Genomic DNA, 19,522 nt, shown 5'->3' on the forward strand with positions numbered 1-19,522 from the left:
GCATGTGATTTTCATACTTCAAAAGAGAGTTCATCTGCAAGGGAGTCAGAGAAAACAATGTCCTCTGTGCAAGTGTCAGTTTGAGGGAGGAAGACATCTGAAAACAGTAATCAGGGTCTAACCCCTCACTTTTGCAGGAGCCTCAACTTTGGTAGGAAGGTATTCACACTTTTTGTCTTTTTTTTTTTTTTTTTTTTTAAAGAGTGGGGACTCCACACACAAATGGCTCTGTCAAAGGCTGCAGAGTCTGTAAAGCTTCTAAGAAACCTTGTTCAATGGCTATCCACTCCTGAGGGAGAGAGGCGGTAGGGAAAGGTAAAGAACCACACAACATCTGGAACTCAGAGATGCCTGCAGGAAACTTGGTCCTGCTTGGAGAGTAGAGGGAAATGCCAGATTTCCACCTTGTGGCACGTGACATCTTCCAAGATTATGGCTGGATCCCATGTTCCCTTCAGATACAATGAAACATGGTTTGGCAATGGGAGCTTGGCATCCTTGGAAGTTGATCCATGCTTGTTTGTCCAGTGGAATGTGCTAGGATCCTGAAATGATGGCCTCTAAAGGGTATTTGTCAGAGGCCTCCAGATGAATAGGCATAATCCGGAACTGCAAAAGTGCCTCGCCAGAAATGACACACTTCTACCAACTGGATAAACTTGAGACATCAGACAATTGTTGCACGTCTCCCCTCTCTCTCTTCTTTCTCACAGAAATGTCTTTTCTTGAGGAGGATCTTGGGACGTTAAGGACAAACCTCCAAATGCCATAGTGGACTGTGTGATGGCACTGGGTCACTTTCAGTTTGAACAGTGCAGAGTGAAAAACCAACCACTTCCAATGGCCTTGGGGTGAAGGCTCTGACAGATTCTACACTCCTCAACATTGCATTTAGGTCTTAAAAAAATATACACCTACCACAGATAAACAGCTGAAACTGTCAGGTGCAGTATACAAGCACCTGTACAACTGCATGAACTCAGCTATACCCAACAGAACTAAAACCTGCTCAAGGAAAAACAAACTTGTCTGGTGGACATCCTCTATCAATAAAGCTTTACAACAAAAGGAAGCAACTGTTGTCCAAGGATAAAATGGAACAAATTCCAAACTGAAAAAACTACCTCCTTAGCCTCAAAAAGCAAATCAGATCACTAGTGAAAACCAGCAAAGCCAATTATGAATCGAAACTAGCCTCGAAAACAAGGGAAACTACAAAGCCTTCTTCAGTCACATCAGGAACCTCCATGTCAAAGCCAAAGTCTGTTCCAAATTTGTACTTAACAGCATCACGTACACTGATCCTGTTAAATTAGCCAACCTGCTAGCAGATAGGCTCAGAGCAAACTTCAACCACCTGTCCCGCCAAAGGCCCTTTCAATATCCCCGATACTTGTTCCACACCTCACATCTCCATAGATCAACTGTTAAAGGCCCTATCCAAGGCAAAAACACGACTTCCATGGGGCCTGATAGTATCCCAGGTTGAATTCTGCACCATCTCCAGCAAGAACTAGCTTCATCATTGAGCACCAAATTCAACCATAGCCTAAGTACAGGCTTCACTCCAGCAGAGTGGAAAACTGCCATCATCTTCCCCTTGCACAAAGGAGGTGCCACTATTGACCCTGGAAACTATCGCCCCATTAACTTGACAAGTTTGATTTGTAAAGCCATGGAGGGTATTATTATGGAACTCATAAACAAGGACATATACAATCTCCAAGCACTTGACCCCACCCAGTTTAGATTAGTCAAAGGCAGATCTTGCCTGTTGAACCTGGTTGACTTCTTCGACACTGTCAGCAAGGCCCTGGATGAGGTAAAGACAGTACATACAGCCTACCTTGACTAGGCCAAGGCCTTTGACACAATCGACACAACATCCCACTCTGGCATCATCAAAAAGCTAATACAACTTGACGTAAATCCCTGTCTCATCAGGTGGGTGGCTAACTGGCTCGCCGGCAGGACCCTCAAAGTCAAAATAGGCACCTCCACCTCTGATAACAAATCTGTCACTAGGGGAGTTCCCCAGGGATCTGCCCTTGGATCCCCACTGTTTGGCATCTACTTTTCAGAGGTCCAGGCAAAGACAAAAGGCCTGTGGCTGACCAGGCCTGCAGCCAACTAAGTTAGGTTCTGTCATTGACTCCCCAAATGAAGTTAACAAATTGCAACTAATGACTGTTGCCAAAGTCATGGCCTCAAGTTAAATGCAAAAACATGCATCATACCATTCAGCAAAAACACTTTCTCTACCGATTACTGCATCAACGGCAACCCCCTAAGCACACAACCTGTGGTGAGAGACCTGGGTACTTGGGTGGACTACAATCTCACATTCAAACATCATGTAGTGGCAGTGATCAGAAAAGCCTTTTACTTTGTTCATCTCATAAGTAAAAGGATTGCATCCAGAAAAAAGGAGGTTACTGCCTTCTCCATACTTCTCCCTCAGACTAAAATTGAGTACAACACCCCGTTTGGTATGTACCTCTCCAATCATCAGCATCAACTGGAAAGGCCACAGAAATACCTCACAAAGAGAATCCATGGCCTCTTAGCACCTGTCCTATGTGGACAGGCACAAATCACTATCACTCTACTCGGTATCATGCAGATTGCTCACAGGTGATCTGTTTCTTACCTACAATGCAATCTCGGACCCTGCCCTACTACAGATGCTCCATATCCATAAGTCTAACTCCTCGCGCATTACCCGCTCAAAATGCCTAAATCTAATATATGACATCAACAAAACCTGCTGGAGAGACAGGATCATCTCCCAGAGGATGCCCAATCTCTGGAATAGACTTCACATACGCATCAGAGTACCTTGCTGACCCTCGCGCAACCTTGATGACTGGAAGGGAAACCACAAATTTATCCCATGAGTTCTACCTGTGTTTCTCACTGACATGGGTGGCTGGTGCTGACTGAGGTTTCTTTTTTGGGATAAACTCTTGGCTAGGCTTGTAAGGGCCCCAGGGCCATTAGGCTAGTAACCTCCTATGATGAGATTTCAAGATGAAGCAAGATAAAAAAATATATATATATCCTTTCTAAACAATTATCCTTATCATATTTACAGTAAGGGTCAGCAAACCTATGTTCAGATGGCTGACAGTAACAATGCAGTGAATGTTTCTTCCATAAGTCATTAAACTACATCCTTAAATCATTTTTCTATTGTATATTGAATATTCCTTGGTTTTCAGCATGCTCTTTTATTGCACAGATTTTCATTTTTTATTACTTTTTTATTTTTCCCCCACTTGATGTGTGTTGACATTCTGGGATAAGACAAATTGGCCAAGCGACATCAGTACTCTACCGTAGTTAAGAAATTGTATGTATAAATATTAAACAAAAAATATCAATCTTATTGATAATGCAATTAATTAAAAAAAATCAAAATTCAATTGATAAAGCAAATTAGTATACATAAGGTGAATTAGGATCACAGAGCAGACAGTTTGAGAATACAGTATGGGAAGAATAAGAGAGTTTGGAATTTAGTAAGAGCAGAGTAGAAGCAGAGGACAGGTTTGCGAGTGTGAAGAGGAGAAGGATAGGCAGGTCTAGCTGGGAAGAAAAATAGGTTAAGTAGTTAATAAAATTTGTGAATCCAGGAGTAGGTTTAGTTGATAAAAGTATTTTAAGCTGAAAGTTGAGATATGGATTAAAGAGTAAAGTTGTGGAAGGAGGGGAGGAGGTGGAGAGTATACAGGAAGCATTAAGGAAAGGTAGGAGAGGGGAAACATAGCTGAAGAATTTGGAGCAGTGCCACAGTCTGATATGGGGTGAAAGTACAGTTGTGTTACACTTGCCATAATTGTAAAGGTTTGTGTAGATCGATGTTGCAGTACTGATTCTCAGGTCTTCATGCCATGCATAAGTCCATAACTGACCTTGATTTTCCAGAGTCTTTGCACCATCCTTAGCTGACAGAGGTCCAAGGACCGATATACAAATGTCAGAGTATAACAGGGCCATCAGTCAGCTCCACCTTCAGGTCTTTCTAGGCTGTGTTAAGCAGTCTGATGTCAGAGGACATAACCTTTCCAGCTGTCAATAGTTTGAGAGAGAAATAAATGAAGATTTTAACTATGGACTTTGAATATATGGAGGGGATGATGACGGATTAAACAGTTCAGAAAGTCCCCCCCAGTACTGGGAGGGGCCAGCAGACAGAAGGGTAGGGAGTTTGTACTTAAACAATGATCAACTTGAACATCTACAATTATGTTAAGTGCACCACAGCTGTGATATGTTCTTTGTAGTCAAGGTTGCAGTACTGACTATTGGAAGAAATCTCAAAACTACAGTGTGTGGTTATGCTGTTTGGTGGCCCTTGGGACAGCAGGTTCTGATGGATAGCAGTAGCAAATCCTGCCCAAGTCCTAGAGGCATTGCCTAAATGATAACTTTTAGTAAAGGTGTGGACAGAAGCTCATGCAGCAGCTTCCAAAACAGCCTGTGTAGGGACACCTTTAAGAAAGGCAGTGGTGGCTGCCCTGCATCTCGCTGATGGGCTGGTAGTTGCTTACCATCATGAGCATAACAGAAAGTATTACCATCAACAGCATAAGACTAATACAATTGGATATCCATTTTGAAATCTTCTGTTGGATGGGTCTACCTTCTTTCCCTTCTGCAAAAACCACTAGCAGTTGCTCTGCCCTATTTGGGAACTTTTTTGTGTTCAGATAATACCTGACCTGCTGCTTCACATCCAGGGAATGTAAGACTTATTCAGCTATATTTTGTGGGTTTGGAAAGAACACTTGACAGGTGAAGAGCTTGTCAGTGAGAGCTCTGATACCACCGTGGGTATAAAAGAGGGGTTATACTTCTAAGGGTTAACCCTGTCCTTGTGGAAAACAATGAAAGGTTCTTTGTACACTAGGGATTGTAGCTCTGAGACCTATCTGGCTGTTGTGACAGCTGTTAGTAGTGTGGCCTTCCATGTAAGCATCTTTATAGCAGCAGAAGCTGTTGGCTCAAAATGTGGCCAGGTTAGTTTTCTAATACACAGTTCAAATCTTACAATGAGACTGGGTTTCTCCTTGGAGGTCTTAGATGGATAACCCCTTTTAGGAACTGTTTTAGGTAGGGGTGAGACTAGAGGGAGGCAGTCAGAGTTGGTGGAATTATGCACCTTGACACCGGAGTACAAAAGGCCCTGATGAAATAACCTAGAAAAATATTCAAACACTAAATTTATATCTGCATGAGGAAGCATGATACTTTTGCTATGGCACCAAGAAAAAAACCTTTACCATTCAGACAAGTCTGATTTTCTGGAAGTTGGTTTTCTAGCCTCTCTTAGGATAGACAGCACGTCAATAGAGAGTCTGCATTTTCTGGGGTTAGACTCCAATCTTCCTGGCTATTGGGGGTTGGTCAAATGATGAATAATGGACCCCTTTAGCTAACTGTGTAGCTCTATCACAGGTGGAAAAATGTAGTACCTCCTTTCAAGTCAAGAGGAGAGAGAGAAAGTACAGTTGTGTACAATTACCATAAATGTAGATGCTAGAGTGTATTGACTGTTGCAGTCATCACATTTGAGTTATCTGCTTGCAGTAGCCCTCAGTCAGCCTGATTATCAAAGTCCTGGGTCCTGCGTCGGTTGCTGTCTCATCTTCCGTGACGTCAGGTAGTCAGGGGTATAAAGCATGCAGCCAACGCTATTACATCAGTTTTTCTTGCCCCAGATGTCAGGTGCTAATGGGAAGCAATTATATATATACATATATATATATATATATATATATATATATATATATATATATATATATATATATATATATATATATACATATATATACACATATATAGAGATATACATATATATATACATATATAAGGTTATACCTCCAACAAAAAAGCAAATACACCAAAAAGCTTTTTAAGCATAGCAAAGGAGAGTAGAGGTATAGGCAAAAGAAGTCAGGGGGCTGGAGGGTGGGTAACCAGGACTGCAACAGTGAATATACTCGATCATCTACATTTATAGTAAGTGTACGCAACTGTACTATGTTCTTCGTGTTTCACTGTTGCAGTCATCACATTTGGGTAGATTCCCAAAGGTAAGGATGGGAGGAGGAATTTAGATAGCATTAGGACCAGCTATAAGGCCCTGCAAGACTGCAGTGGCAAAGCCAGCTCTGGATTTAGAGAAAATTGGCAAATGGTAATGCTAAGTATGTACAGAACTCCATGTAGCAGCTTCTAGGATGTCTCTGGTAGGGACACCTCTGAGAAAGGCTGTAGAGGTAGATGCAGCCCTGGTTGAATGTGGTCTAGGGTAGATGCAGCCCTGTTTGAATGAGGTCTAATCCCTTGTGGGATACGTTTTCCATGGTGCTTATAGCAGAAATGAATGCAATGGCTTATCCATTTAGAAATGGTTTGCTTTGAAATAGCCCTCCTCTCTGCCCCTGCAGCAAATCTCACCAGCAGTTGTTCAGATTTCCTTTGAGGTTTAGTCCTGTCCAGGTACAATCTAAGTTGTCTGTGCACATCTAAGGAGTGCAGTATCCATTCCCCTTTGTTCTGTGGATTACAAAAGAAGGCTGGCAAATGAATGGATTGATTAAGAACCACACTGGATACCACCTTGAGCATGAAGGAGGGATTGGTCCTGAGGGACACCCTGTCCACATGAAAGATGATGAAAGGCTCCACTACCATAAGGGCCTGTAATTCAGATACCATTCTTGAAGTGATTGCTAAAAGGAAGGCTGTTTTCCAAGAAAGAAATTTTAACTCTGCACTTGTAGCTGGCTCAAAAGGAGGAAGAGTGAGTTTTTCCAATACAAAGTTAAAAGTCCCAGGCTGGAATTGGGGCTCTCCTGGGTGGTCTTACGTTTTTGGTCCCTCTGAGGAACTGCTTGAGCAGTGGGTGAGAAAAGAGGGGTGGTTCAGTGTTGTAATGAGCTGAAGTTGCTGAGGTGTGAATTTTGGAGGAGGAAAAGGAAAGGCCCTCGTGAAGCATCTCAGTTAAGTATTGAAGAATCTGAGGTAAATTGGGCGCTGCTGTGGCCATCCCTTGAGTTTGGTTCCAGGCACAGAATCTTTTCCATTTTTCAGCATAAGATTTTCTAGTACTAGGCATCCTTGCTTCCAAAATGACATCCAACACTTGTTTACTGAGGGATGGCAACAGAGATTAGGTAATTAGCCAGGCTGCCAGGTTCAGGGTTTGAAGCTGGGGGTGCAGAATCTGGCTCTCCTGCTGTGACAGCACGGTAGGGGTCTGAGGCAGGTGCCATGGGGCTAGCAGTGACACACTGCGCAAGAGGGGGTACACCAGTGTTGGCATGGCCAGTCTGGTGCAATCAGTATCATCCTTGGTTTGTCCTGTTTGATCTTTAGTAGTACTTTGGAGAGGAGAGGCAGAGGAGGAAAGGCATAGACTGATAGATTTTTCCAGCTGAAGGACACAGCATCCACTTTCCAAGCTTGTTTGTGGGGAGTCCTTGTGCAGAATTTGTCCAATTGGTAGTTCCTCGGAGGCAAAAAGGTCTATATCTGGGCTCCCCCATTTGTTTATCAACATGTTGAAAGTCTTTGGTTCCAGTTTCCACTCGTGTGGGTCGATGAGATTTCTGCTTAGTTAGTCTGCCAGTATATTTAGTTTTCCTGGTAGGAATTGAGCCTGTAAATGCACCTGGTAGCTCAAGGCTGTGTTCCACAGAGCCATGGCTAGTCTGCAGAGGGGGTAAGAATGGGTACCCCCCTGCTTGTTTATGTACCACATAACAGTGGTGTTGTCCGTCTTTACCATTAATTGTCCTGGAAGAATGTGGTCCTTGAAGGCTATCAGAGCATTCTGTACAGCTAACATTTCATATGCAGGTGCATTGGACTTGGGTTCCATTTGCCCTGAATGCACTTCCCTGCCAGGTGAGCCCCCCAATGCATAGTCTGATGCGTCTGTTAGGGTATGGGTGGCAGGAGGTAGAGTGAATGGTAGTCCCTTGTTTTGGTGGCAGGCCTCTGCCCACCAAAGGAATTATAACTGTAGGCAAGGTATGATAGGAATCATTGCTTCTAGATCCTGAGAATGTTGACACCATAGGCTTTTTAGATACCATTGTAGTTTCCTCATATGCAGTCTTACATATGGAATTAGTAGAATGCAGGAGGCCTTGAACCCCAAGGCTTGCGGTATTTGTCTTGCAGATAGCGAGGCTTTAGTGGCCACTAGTTTGAAGTAAGTTGTCAAATGAATTTGTTTCTCTGGCATGAGGAAAGCCATCTGGGAAGTTGTGTTCAAGCTTGCTCCCAGGAATATAATTTGTTGACAGGGTACCAGATGTGATTTCTTTTCGTTTATGGTGTACCCCAGACAAGTTAGCACCTTTCGTACAAATGCCAGATGATTCAAAAGCATGTCCTGGCTTTCTGCCTGAATTAGACAATCGTCCAGATATGGGTATATTTGAATATTTCTTTGTCTGCAAAATGGAATGACTGGAGCTAGGCACTTTGTGAATACCCTGGGCGCAGTTAAGCCAAAGGGTAGTGCAGAGAACTGAAAGTGCATGCAGCCTGCTTTAAAGCTTAGGTATCTTCTGCAAGATTCCTTGATTGGGATGTGCAGGTAGGCATCCTTTAAATTCAGTGTTGCCAACCAGGCATCTTTGCCTAGCATAGGAAGCAACTGGTGAAGAGTTAGCATCTTGAATTTTGGAATCACCAAAAAGGTGTTTAAGATAGAAAGGTCCAGGATAGGATGCCATGAGTTGTCTTTTCTGGGTACTAGGAAAAGTCTTGAGTAGAAACCTTGTCCCTTTTCCTCTTCTGGTACAGTATGAATAGCCTTTATGCTTGAGAGAGAGAGAGTACTTGCTTTTGAGCCTTTGCCCACTGATTTGAGGGTAGATCTGGCCAACCATTTGGGGTTGGTAACATGTGGAAGTGAAATCTGTATCCTTGGGAAACTATATTTAAAACCCATTTATCCTGGGTAATGAGTTCCCAGTTTTTTGCCTGCAGAGCAATCTTTCCCCCTAAAGGAGCAGTCGGTTGAGAAGTGCATGGAAGTTTTAAAGCTAAGTCATTGAGACAGTTTACCATGGGGGGAGTCTTAGTACTCCCTGATTTGGAAGTGGGAGCCCCCCACTGCTTAGTCCTGTACATACCCTGGGACTGAAGCCTGGATGTTCTGCTGGTTCTGGGTTTGGACTGAAAAGGCCTGGAAGAGGCAGGAAAGGACCAATTCTTAGAGGGCCAATGCCTACTAAATCCTGGAGGCTATATTTGTAGGAAACAGTTTGCATAGATTTAGCTTTTCCTCCATCTTAAGAACTTCTGCTTTGTTGCCAAACAGGCGGTCCTGATTTAAGGAGCATCCAGCAATTTAGCTTTAACATGATCTGGCAAGGATTGCCGCTTAAGCCAAGCATGCCGTCCAAGTATAGACCCAGTGACAGCAGCCCTGCAAGATGCCTCTAGTAAATCAAAACCACATTGCAAAGTATGTTTTCCAACCATTAAATTCTGCAAATCCTTATTTTCAGCACAGTCAGGAATCATAATTTTCTGTTTAAGCAATCCAATAATATGCTGCTGATACTTTAACATATGAAACTGGCAATTTAAGGCCCTAATGGCCAAGGTTGCAGAAGTGTATACCTTCTTACCCCATCTATCCAGCGCCCTGGAGTCTCTATCAGAGGGGTAGGATTTTTGGCAGTAGTAGCCTTAGTGCCCTTGGGTCCCTGTGAAATGGTCTCAGGATCTGCAGTAGGATTTTTAAAAAGGAACTTGAGAGAGTCAGGAACCATGTACAATCTATCAGGTTTTCTAGGAGCAGAAGGTAGAGAGTCAGGGGCGAAGCTAGATTCCAAAAAGGCATCATCAACAATGTCTAGTACAGGAGGGATAGCTAAAGACCTGCGCTGGGGCAGGAGTAAGAAATCCCCAAGCCTCTTTTTAGAATCAGAGTAATCCTGGCTTTCCCAATGAAAATGCTCCCTAACAGTATGCAAGTTTTCACCAAAAGAGAAATCCTCTGGGGGGGGGGGGGGGCAGAGGGAATACAGTCCACTGCATCAGAATCCTCATAGGTAGATAAGGGTAAATATCCTGGTCATCAGAGGAAACTGAAATTTCAGAATACTGGTCAGAAGTATCATAAGCAAATTCAGTCCTAGGTCTCTTAGAGGGGGAAGGTTGGCTTCCCCTGATTAAAGTAATAAGGTCTTCAGCCATTCTTGATTTTTAGGCATAGAAGCCTAACCATGTGGTCTGGGGGTCTTGTTTTCTAGGCATGGTTCAAGTTTTAGGCCTTGAAGAAGATGGCATTGGTTTAATATGCAAGTCAGTAGGCCTGAATACACCCTCAGAAGCCGGTGCCTGCACAGCGGCTCCGGACCCATCCAAGGTAGAGACATCCGCAGGTTCCACAGTTGAAGCACCTCGCGGCATACTGGACTCCGAATGAGTCTTAGTAGAGGCCTGCGAATCTGAAGTAGCAGGTATCAGGGGCTGCAAAAACACCTCACTGAGTACCGGCGAACTGGTGAATGGCTTAGGAGAAGCGTTGTCAGCAGATTTGGACCTAGGTAGCCTGTCTCTGTCTTTATCTTTGCATTTTTTCGGAATGTCGGTAGTTGGATAGCTTACCAAAGACATATCTGGATAATTGAACAGAGTACCAAAATATTTAGAAGCGTAAATATACAGACGACGAATAGTTTGTTGCTTAAATAAGGCACAAAACTGACAGCAAGGTACATCGTGGTCAGGACCTAGACAAGGAATACAGTACGAATGAAAATCTTTATGAGGTATTTGCTTTCCACAAGAAATACAATTATTGACTTTTACTGACATCGGTTTAGAGCAAGGAAAAGTTTCCCCAATGGGGTACTTAGCTTTAGTTAAAGACTTTGGTTCTGAAACTCGAAAACGAAAATTTCAGGAGTTGGCCGACCGGCACTTGAACTACTTCTGCTTCGGGCACCACACGGCAAGAAAAACTGATGTAATGGTGTCGGCTGCATGCTTTATATCCCTGACGTCTCGGAGGATGAGACAGCAACCAACGCAGGACCCAAGACTTTGATAATCAGGCCGATTGAGGGCTACTGCAAGCAGATAACCCAAATGTGAGGACTGCAACAGTGAAACACGAATAACATCCAGTGCTGCCTTGGCCAGAAGGGGGTAATAAGTATCATGGTTGTCCCAACAATGTTATTGGGAGGGAAACCTTGTTTGTGTTGGAGTCAGAGTTTGCTGTGTTACAATTAAACATTTGTTTGTTTTTATGAAATCAAGTTTTTGTTTGTATTTTTACACTGGCACCCGTTTTCTATACCAGCGGTCATGCACATCTTTTTGCCAAATCTATGTAAATCTACTTTCTCTATCATTAGGTAAGGGGTGTCTAGCGAGTTACACTCTTAGGAGCACATTTGATAGACACAGTAAACACTTCTGAAGGATCATCTTGTGGGTTCTTGTGTGTGTCAAGCACTCTATAGAAACAACCTGGTTCCCTTCGAGCAGGTGGCAGAGACTCGGTGCAAAGCAATCAAAGACACCATCTAGCACAGTAGTCAGTGGTGCTGGGGAAGGAAAACTTAGAAGCCAGCCATCTGTAATAGGTTTAAACCTGACCAAATTCTTTGCTTTCCCAATTAAAGGCTCCCTCCATCTTATGCAAGGTATCTCTAAAAGATAAATCCTCAGATGAGAAGCAGAACAGAGGGTAGCACTTAAGTCAGGGTAGGACTGAGGTGGAACATGTTCAGAATGAAGTCTTCCTCATCCTTGGATCGTAAGGAGTCATAATTCTCCTGAAAAGTAACGTCTCCTTTTACTGGGAGATGCTTCAGGGGTAGGCAGTTCTGGTCGTCTGGTTTCCTTAAATTTCACAAAGGCCATGAATTCTCGGGCTACTTTAAGGAGGACCAAACTTCCAACCAGAGTTGTAGCACCTGAAGACTGGGAAGTAGGCTGAGGCAAGCTGACTGGTTTCTTTGCTTTAGGTATCTATATAGAAAGGAAAGCCTTGCAGGTGCATGACCATAATCTCAAGTCTGGATTCCTGAAGATAGTTTATCTTGTTTGGCTGTTGTGCACGAACAATCACCCTTGGTAACCAACTCTCTGACACTGGAAGCCAAAGCCTGTGGAGGGGCTTCAGACCCAAAAGTTACTGGAGAAGATGTAACCAAATGGCCTGCTGCCATGGTGGCCTCCTGAGGAGACATGCACAATGCCTCAAGCCTAAGTCTAGGAGCCGTATGACCAGGGGACTTCATAAGAATCTCACCAGAGTTGCTGCCGGACACATGGACACAGAAGTCAGTCATCTTCTGAAACCTTTTACTTCGATGTTTTCTCTTGCTTTTCTTGGGCATGGTAGTGGGAGGAGCGGAGGAATGAGAAGCGGAAGGAAATGGGTTGTAGGACTCCACATGGGCTGTGAAGACTTTGGCGCTATGTTTAAGGGTTTTAGCTCGAAACCTTGCATAATCCTGACAACCTGAAATGTCATGCTGAGACCCCAAACAAAATTGATAAAAAAATTAAAGTCAGGACTTGTTTTCCTCACACTTTAAATAAAAAGGTCAATAACTGCTTAAACATTAATTGCAAGAAAAATGTCCCCAGTGGGGTATTTGAAAGCAGGTTGCAAGAAACTCTGGAGTAAACAAGCCAACTGCGAGCATCTCTAACTATACAAGGTGCATTAGTAGAAAAAGATGCACTAGTCGAAAAGCAAAATTCTGTTAGTATGGCAGATCTCATCAGATCCACTTAGGAGCAATTTAAATACAAAATTTTTTTAAAAATGTCTGATCATAGTTGTCCTTTAAACAGCATGATCTTGAACAGTAACACTGTACCTGAAAGAGCGCTGGCTCCATTTGTCCTGGTCTAGTTTGGAAAGTAGACCAACCTTTCCAGTCCATAAAATGTTGTCACATGCAAAGTACATTGCTCGGTTAAGGTGGCTCACTGTGATGCAGAAACGAAGAACAACATCTGAAAGATGAATGGCCCGCTTAGCAGCTTCCAAAGCATCAGCCGAGTTACCCAATCTGAATACTGGACAAATGAAAATTGGTAGAAGGAAAACGGAATCAGAATATCAAAATGGAAAGAGGTTTTATTACGTATCAACTAGAAACCAGAAGACATACCTCTTAACAGCCAAGACGTTTTACGTCTTACCTTCGATAACCACATCGCCACAACAGTCAGGAAATCCTTCTATGTGACACACCTCATCACAAAGGGCTTTTCATCCAGAAAAAAGGAGGTCATTGTCCCACTGTACTCATCCCTCATTAGACCCATTATAGAATACAATGCCCCATTTGGTATGTACCTCTCAAGACATCTGCAACAACTGGAAAGGCCTCAGAAATACCTCACTAAAAGAATCACAGGCCTAAAGCAGATGCCCTACGCTGACCACCTTAAAAAACTCCAGCATTACTCTGTCGCATATCGTCAACACAGAGGCGATCTCTGCTTAACATACAAGGCCATGTCAAACCCAGAGCTGTTGGACATGCTACACTTAAAGAAATCCCAATCCCTCAGAGCTACACGCTCCAGGGATCTAAACCTTGTCATCACAATAAACAAAACATGCTGGAGGGATAGGTTCCTGACCCAGAGACTCCCCAGACTCTGGAATAGATTGCCCATACATGTCAAGCAGAGTGCCTCTTTGGACCCAAGAGGAACCTTGACGATTGGATGGGAGAAAGGAAATTCACCCCAGGGATCACGTCAGTCGCCCTGCTAGACAGGGGTCCAGGAAAGTAAATAATGTGGGAAGAAATAGCCAGGGAATTGTTATGGCTAGGCTTGTATAGGCCCTAGGGCTGATATAGCCTAGTACCAACCTAAGAACCTATGAAAATGCTATGTCTTTTACAACTGTATTACCTCTTGCGCTCTATACACCTTTATAAATATGTTATTAAAACAACAGTTTATGGATGAGAAACTATTACGGTTACAAAATTTAAGGAAGCTGTTAAAATAGGAATAAATATATGAACCATCATTATCCATTTCTGCACTTGTGAACACATGCTGGAAAAAAAAAAAAAAACTTACTAATGAACTTAAAAAAAAAAAAAAAATTTGTTGACTCTTATAACGATGCACAGAGTAGTAGACAGTTCATTTGTCCCCAGATTGGTGTCTCCCCTCAAAATCAAATTTGAGGACTGAAAAAAAAAAGCTACTAAACATTTATTTTAGCAGCCATGAAATCAGCTGTAGCTGGGGAAACGAATCCTGACATTTCACTTGCTCCTGATCATTAGCTCTTCAGTACTGCCAGTCGGGGCCCCCTGACAGTTTGCCTCTAGGGAAACACCCTCTTTATGGTACTGGCTACACCACAGAAAAAAAAAAAAAAGTACTACTACTAAGGTTTCAAACCATTACTCGAGTCATAAAAACAGATCTACACTGAATTAGCCAAGAAAGTACTTGCTTTGCAGACTAAGTGCAAACTCAGCTCAATCTTAAAGACTGAAAGCAACAACAATGTATTCTTTATTTATATTAAAAACTTGTGAAAGTAACATTTTATCAATAAATGAAGATGAGATCATCTAGTCACAGGGCTCAGTGAAGGCACCTGGACAAGAAAAAGTTGTGAAAACTCCACAATAACAAAAAGACATGCCAGAGTGCTCCTCAAACTTCTTACATAATTGCAGATATGAAAACTGTTGCCATAAATGAAATACAAAAAAAAAAAAAAAAACACAAGGTGTATGGGACCAAACAACATACCTGGTGTATTTCTATAAAAATTCATTAAAAAAACTAAGCTTTTATCATGTGAAACAAAATGCCAGCACGGGGATATAGGGATTATAATGGCACCGTTTCATTAAGGAGAAATCAACTGATATCCAATTTCAGACATATCAAACTGATGACGTACATAAAGTCTTTATTTTATTTTGAATTGGACCCATTTCAGTCTCCGCTCGGGAAAAACACAATAGATACTATGACATTATACACAAAAGTGAATGACAAAATGCAATGTATACATGTATTATATGCAAAATAAATATCATAGCTGTCCTGAGGGTATAAAGGAAATAGATTATATACAGAATGAAAGAAAAAAAAATACAATATATACAGGCATTACATACAGAGTGGAATCAGAGTTGGTATGCTGAAAGAATCACAATCAAAAATAAAAGTCAGACCGAGGTATGTAGACAGAAGGTGATGCAGAGATTAAGTTATATGACCAGACAGAGTTGCATTTTCCTAGAGTCTTCAAATGTGCTTTTATTTGTGAATAGAAAATGGAATGAGACTCATGACCTTTAAGAAAAGAAGGGAGAGATTCCCAAAGTTAGGGACCACGACAGAGAAAGCATGGTCTGTGTAGTGAAGCCTAGCTTGTGGGGTTTCGAGGACAGGACACGAGTGGTTAAAATGGAGAGTAACCCAACTGAAGTATGGGACCTACATCTGATAGACATGAACCAGTATGGACATGTCAAACAGGAGAGCTTACCTTAGTAAAGAGTGGTGAAAGGCAACACTAGCACTTTATGAATTAATATGCTAAAGTACTCACCCCTATTCTATGTATGGGCATCACTGAAATCAAAAGCACTGAATAATGTCAAACAGGTAGCTCAAGGGGTAAAACGTGGTTAAGCAACTTGACACATATTAGAGTAAGTATGCTACCAGTCTAAACAGTGGAAATTACCAGTGGTATTCTACAGAGCTCTATACTAGGTCCACTTTGTTCTCTTCTTTTCAAGTGGGAAATGCGTTCCATACAGCCAAACATGACAATGACTGCAAAGTGGGTAGCAATTACTTACATGACAATGCATACATTCTCAAAGACTGTCTACAGAAATACACACTTAATGCAGTAATAATATCCTCAACTTTGTTTTAAAAAAAAAAAAACTAGAGCATCATTACACGATTCAAAGGAGGAAACTAACTTAAAACAGTTATGTAATTAAAAATATGACACTATCGTTACAGCTTTATGGACAACTGCACAAAACTGAAAATCCAGACTTTCAGTACTGCATATCAAATGTCAGAAAAAACATATCTGACAGTTCAGCTTACTACAAGGGTGTATATTCATTTCATCCAGGAAGATCAATGTACCTCACAAATCTACGTAATTCATTACCGAATGCAATGCTGCACTTTATACCTTTCAAACAAAACACCTGAAAAACTTCAGCCATTCTCATTCTGAAAGAATTCAGGAACAGTCATCGTCACATAGTTTTTTTGCATGCTACACAGAAGTGACTCCTGCCTGGTCTACAAAGACAATAACTGCTTCAGATCTGTTGGATAGTCTATGCCAGGAATGACCCACTGAAGATTGGATATTTAATTGGAGATCCCAATACTAAAAATATCTTCAAAAACAGAAAGAATTGTGGGGTACATTATTCCATAACCTTGGAGGCAGCAGGTACACAAGCTTTGCCTTACAATTACAGCAAGCCAGGCCAGGCAATTTACTAAAAAAAAAAAGAAAGAAAGAAAAGAAAAATTGCTATACAAGGGAAGTATAAAGTATCAACATGGAGCTATGGCAACCAAACTTCTACAATGAGAAGACACAAGTCTGACAAGCCTGCAAACAGTACCTGTAGACACATTTCTCTAAATTTTGCTTCTCTGCTATACAGTTTTTAAATTCTGATGTTTTGGCTTAACATTGAGTAGACAAAGGAATGCTAGAGGATCCGATTTTGAATTGCACAAATGCTATATCAACATGACAATTAGTGCAGCTAATTAGTGCAGCTCATTAACACTATGTACTGTTAATGAGGTGCAACCTGTGGTACAGGGTTTTATTCCCTCTCCCTTCATTTGCCTTCTGTGTAACCTTGAGGAAGTCACTTAACTTATTAATCCAGAGTACCTTCTCAGAGCAGCTTTGTGCTTACATCCGAGCGCTCTCTGAGACGCAAGAAAAGGTATGCTGTGCCACCAGTGTCCCTTCCACAAGCGCTGGTAACTTTGCAGTAAAGTTTTAGCTCCACTGTAAAAAAATTAAGTTGAAAAAGTATCTGATCTTTGTCAGGTACCTTCTCAACTTAGTGTTCACTGTGGAGTAATATCAGGTTTGTATTTAAATTTTATGAGAAAAATCAGATTGCCATGCACTGTGCATCTGCTTGAGATCACAGCAAGCCGATTCTGTATGTGTTGCAGGAAGCAAGTGGTGGCAGCCAATCGGATTCTTGCAATCCAGGCCGCCACTTGCATGGTTCCGTTTCATTTTTTCCACAGCAGAAATGACTTGCTTGCAGGTAGGGAGTAATTAGCTATATTTTGTTTTATTAGCATTATTTGTCAAGTACGGCAAACCTTTCTAGCCTTGTTACAGAACTTATTTACATAGTATGTGTTGTAGCCAAATAAGGAGACTGAGCTTGTTCTCTTGGATTTGTAGTTAGGAGTATACAATTCCATTAAACATTTGGCAAAATCTGCATCATTAAATTAGTGAAGAGACGGGTGTTTTAAGTTCGAGCCAGGAAACAAAATGTGAGTAACAAAGGAGATTGGCGTAGTAGCAGTGTTTCTTGGCATGACTCTGACATGCGCAGTTCCTTTCAGCAGAAATAGTAGTAGCAATACTGAAATGAATAAACACAGCCCATATTGGTACTGAGTGCAGACCTTTGACAGTTTTACAATGAGCACCGAGTCAGAGCAGCCTGTTCAGGGTCTGCCGGTGCACCTCTCACCTCACCAGGCCTGCACCCAGCCTCTGTGGGAACCCCAGGTTCCATTGGATCGGCACAGACAGTAGCGGCGGCAGTGGTTAACTCGTCCTCTGGGACCGAGATCGTTCCTGGGCAGACTTTAGTCACATCAGATGATGGCAAAGCGAGTCCTGGGGGCAGTTTATCAGGGGGTGGCCACAGCAGCTCTGCCTTCTGGAGTAGAGAAAAAGGTTATAGGTGAGCAGTCATTGCTTTCACACTGTAAACCATTTTGTTATGATTAGTTCCATTCATTGAAATTCTGCAGAACATTTGCCATTAATAAATTTTCAGAGCCGACCTGCTTCACTGATTACTTTGTCTTTCTGTCACCTTTTCCTGTCCAAAATATGGACCAGTGCCTCTCAGAATGTAGAGCAGGTGGGCAAAATGAGGTACATGTACTGACAGCGTCAACGAGGACGTTTTCAGCTTGGCTGAATGTGCTTTTTACATTCTTATATCTTTTGATGAATTATGTACTATACATATACATATTATTTAAACTTAATGAATGTGCGAGTGTGATGTATGCTTTCAGAGTGGAATACAGACATTTAAACTGTAAAATGGTGAATGAAAAGTATGACTTCCAGATTGATGTGTTTAGTGTTTGGTGCCTCATCAGTAGGACAGGTTGTTAACAGCATGGACTGGCAGCTGTTAATGAGCTTTCATCATATTCAGTTTATGTGTGGTGGACATAATGCAACTTGTTTTTTTATTTTTATTTTACATTTGTTAACCAGGAAAGTCTGACTGGACAAATATCCATTTTCAGTGGAGGCCTGGGGAGAAAAGCTCCAACATCACATTACATATATAAGAGAAGATATAAGCAGTATATATGCATATGATCACCATGAAAGAAATACCTATGAGCATATTTACAGTAATTAACAAGTTCTTGTATATAATACATACAATCACATGCATTTGTGTTTTTCCAAGATGGGCATTTGTTTAATACAGTGTATGTCATTGAATCTGAAGGTACATATAATTGGATAAACACGTACACCAGGGGATACAGGTGATCTCTGATGGAGTCATTGCAAACAGTGCAGTGGGGTTGGTTAGCCAGGGATATAGCATGAACAAAGCCATCTGTTTTCATAATGAGTTTTCAGGAGTTTTTTAAAATGGGTAAAAGGTGGTAGAGGTAATTTGGCTTGGGAGTGAATTCCAGGTTTTGGCAATAGTGCATGCAAAGAGAGATTTCCCAGCATCGTTTTTATGTTTGATGACATTTATGAGGTTTGGTTAGTAGATCTTAAGGCAATAGTGGTGACGTAGGGCTAAATTAGTTGTAGAAGTGCTGGGATTTTGTCAGGAAGGTAGCAGAGCTTGTGTGCTATTGACAGTTGATTGAGTAGGTGAGGCAACTCCAGCCAGTTGAGTTGCTTGAGGGATAGATAGTGGTGGGATCTATAGGAGGCGTCAGTTGCAAACTTGACTACCTTGTTGTAACAAGATTCCATTTTTAGTTCTGTGTGGTGGAGATTAATGGGGGAGGAATAAAGGAGGATGGATAAGTGGCGAGTTCTTGCTATAGTGGCTTTGGTATGTTTAGTGATGAAGTGTTTGTTCCTATAAAGGAGGCCAAGCTTTTTGTTTACTTTTTTGATTGTTTGTGCTATGTGTATGACAAAATTTAGGTTACTGTCTATTTCAATGCCTAGCAGTTTTGTGCGTGGTGGGGTGATCACAGTATTGTCAGTGGATTT

At 41.9% G+C, this 19,522-nt stretch overlaps 1 protein-coding gene across 1 annotated transcript in view; it reads right to left on the minus strand.

The window, feature by feature from the left end:
* Window positions 1-19,522, minus strand: part of PEX11B (peroxisomal biogenesis factor 11 beta) — a 316,927-nt gene that overhangs the window by 94,559 nt on the left and 202,846 nt on the right. The window contains exon 3 of the mRNA XM_044080022.1: window positions 12,879-13,080. Within this exon, the coding sequence (XP_043935957.1) occupies window positions 12,879-13,080 (202 nt within the window). The remainder of the gene's footprint in view (window positions 1-12,878; window positions 13,081-19,522) is intronic.

The sequence above is a fragment of the Protopterus annectens genome, chromosome 8.part0 (assembly GCF_019279795.1).
Source record: "Protopterus annectens isolate FY-2018-M chromosome 8.part0, PAN1.0, whole genome shotgun sequence".
Lineage (NCBI taxonomy): Eukaryota > Metazoa > Chordata > Ceratodontiformes > Protopteridae > Protopterus > Protopterus annectens.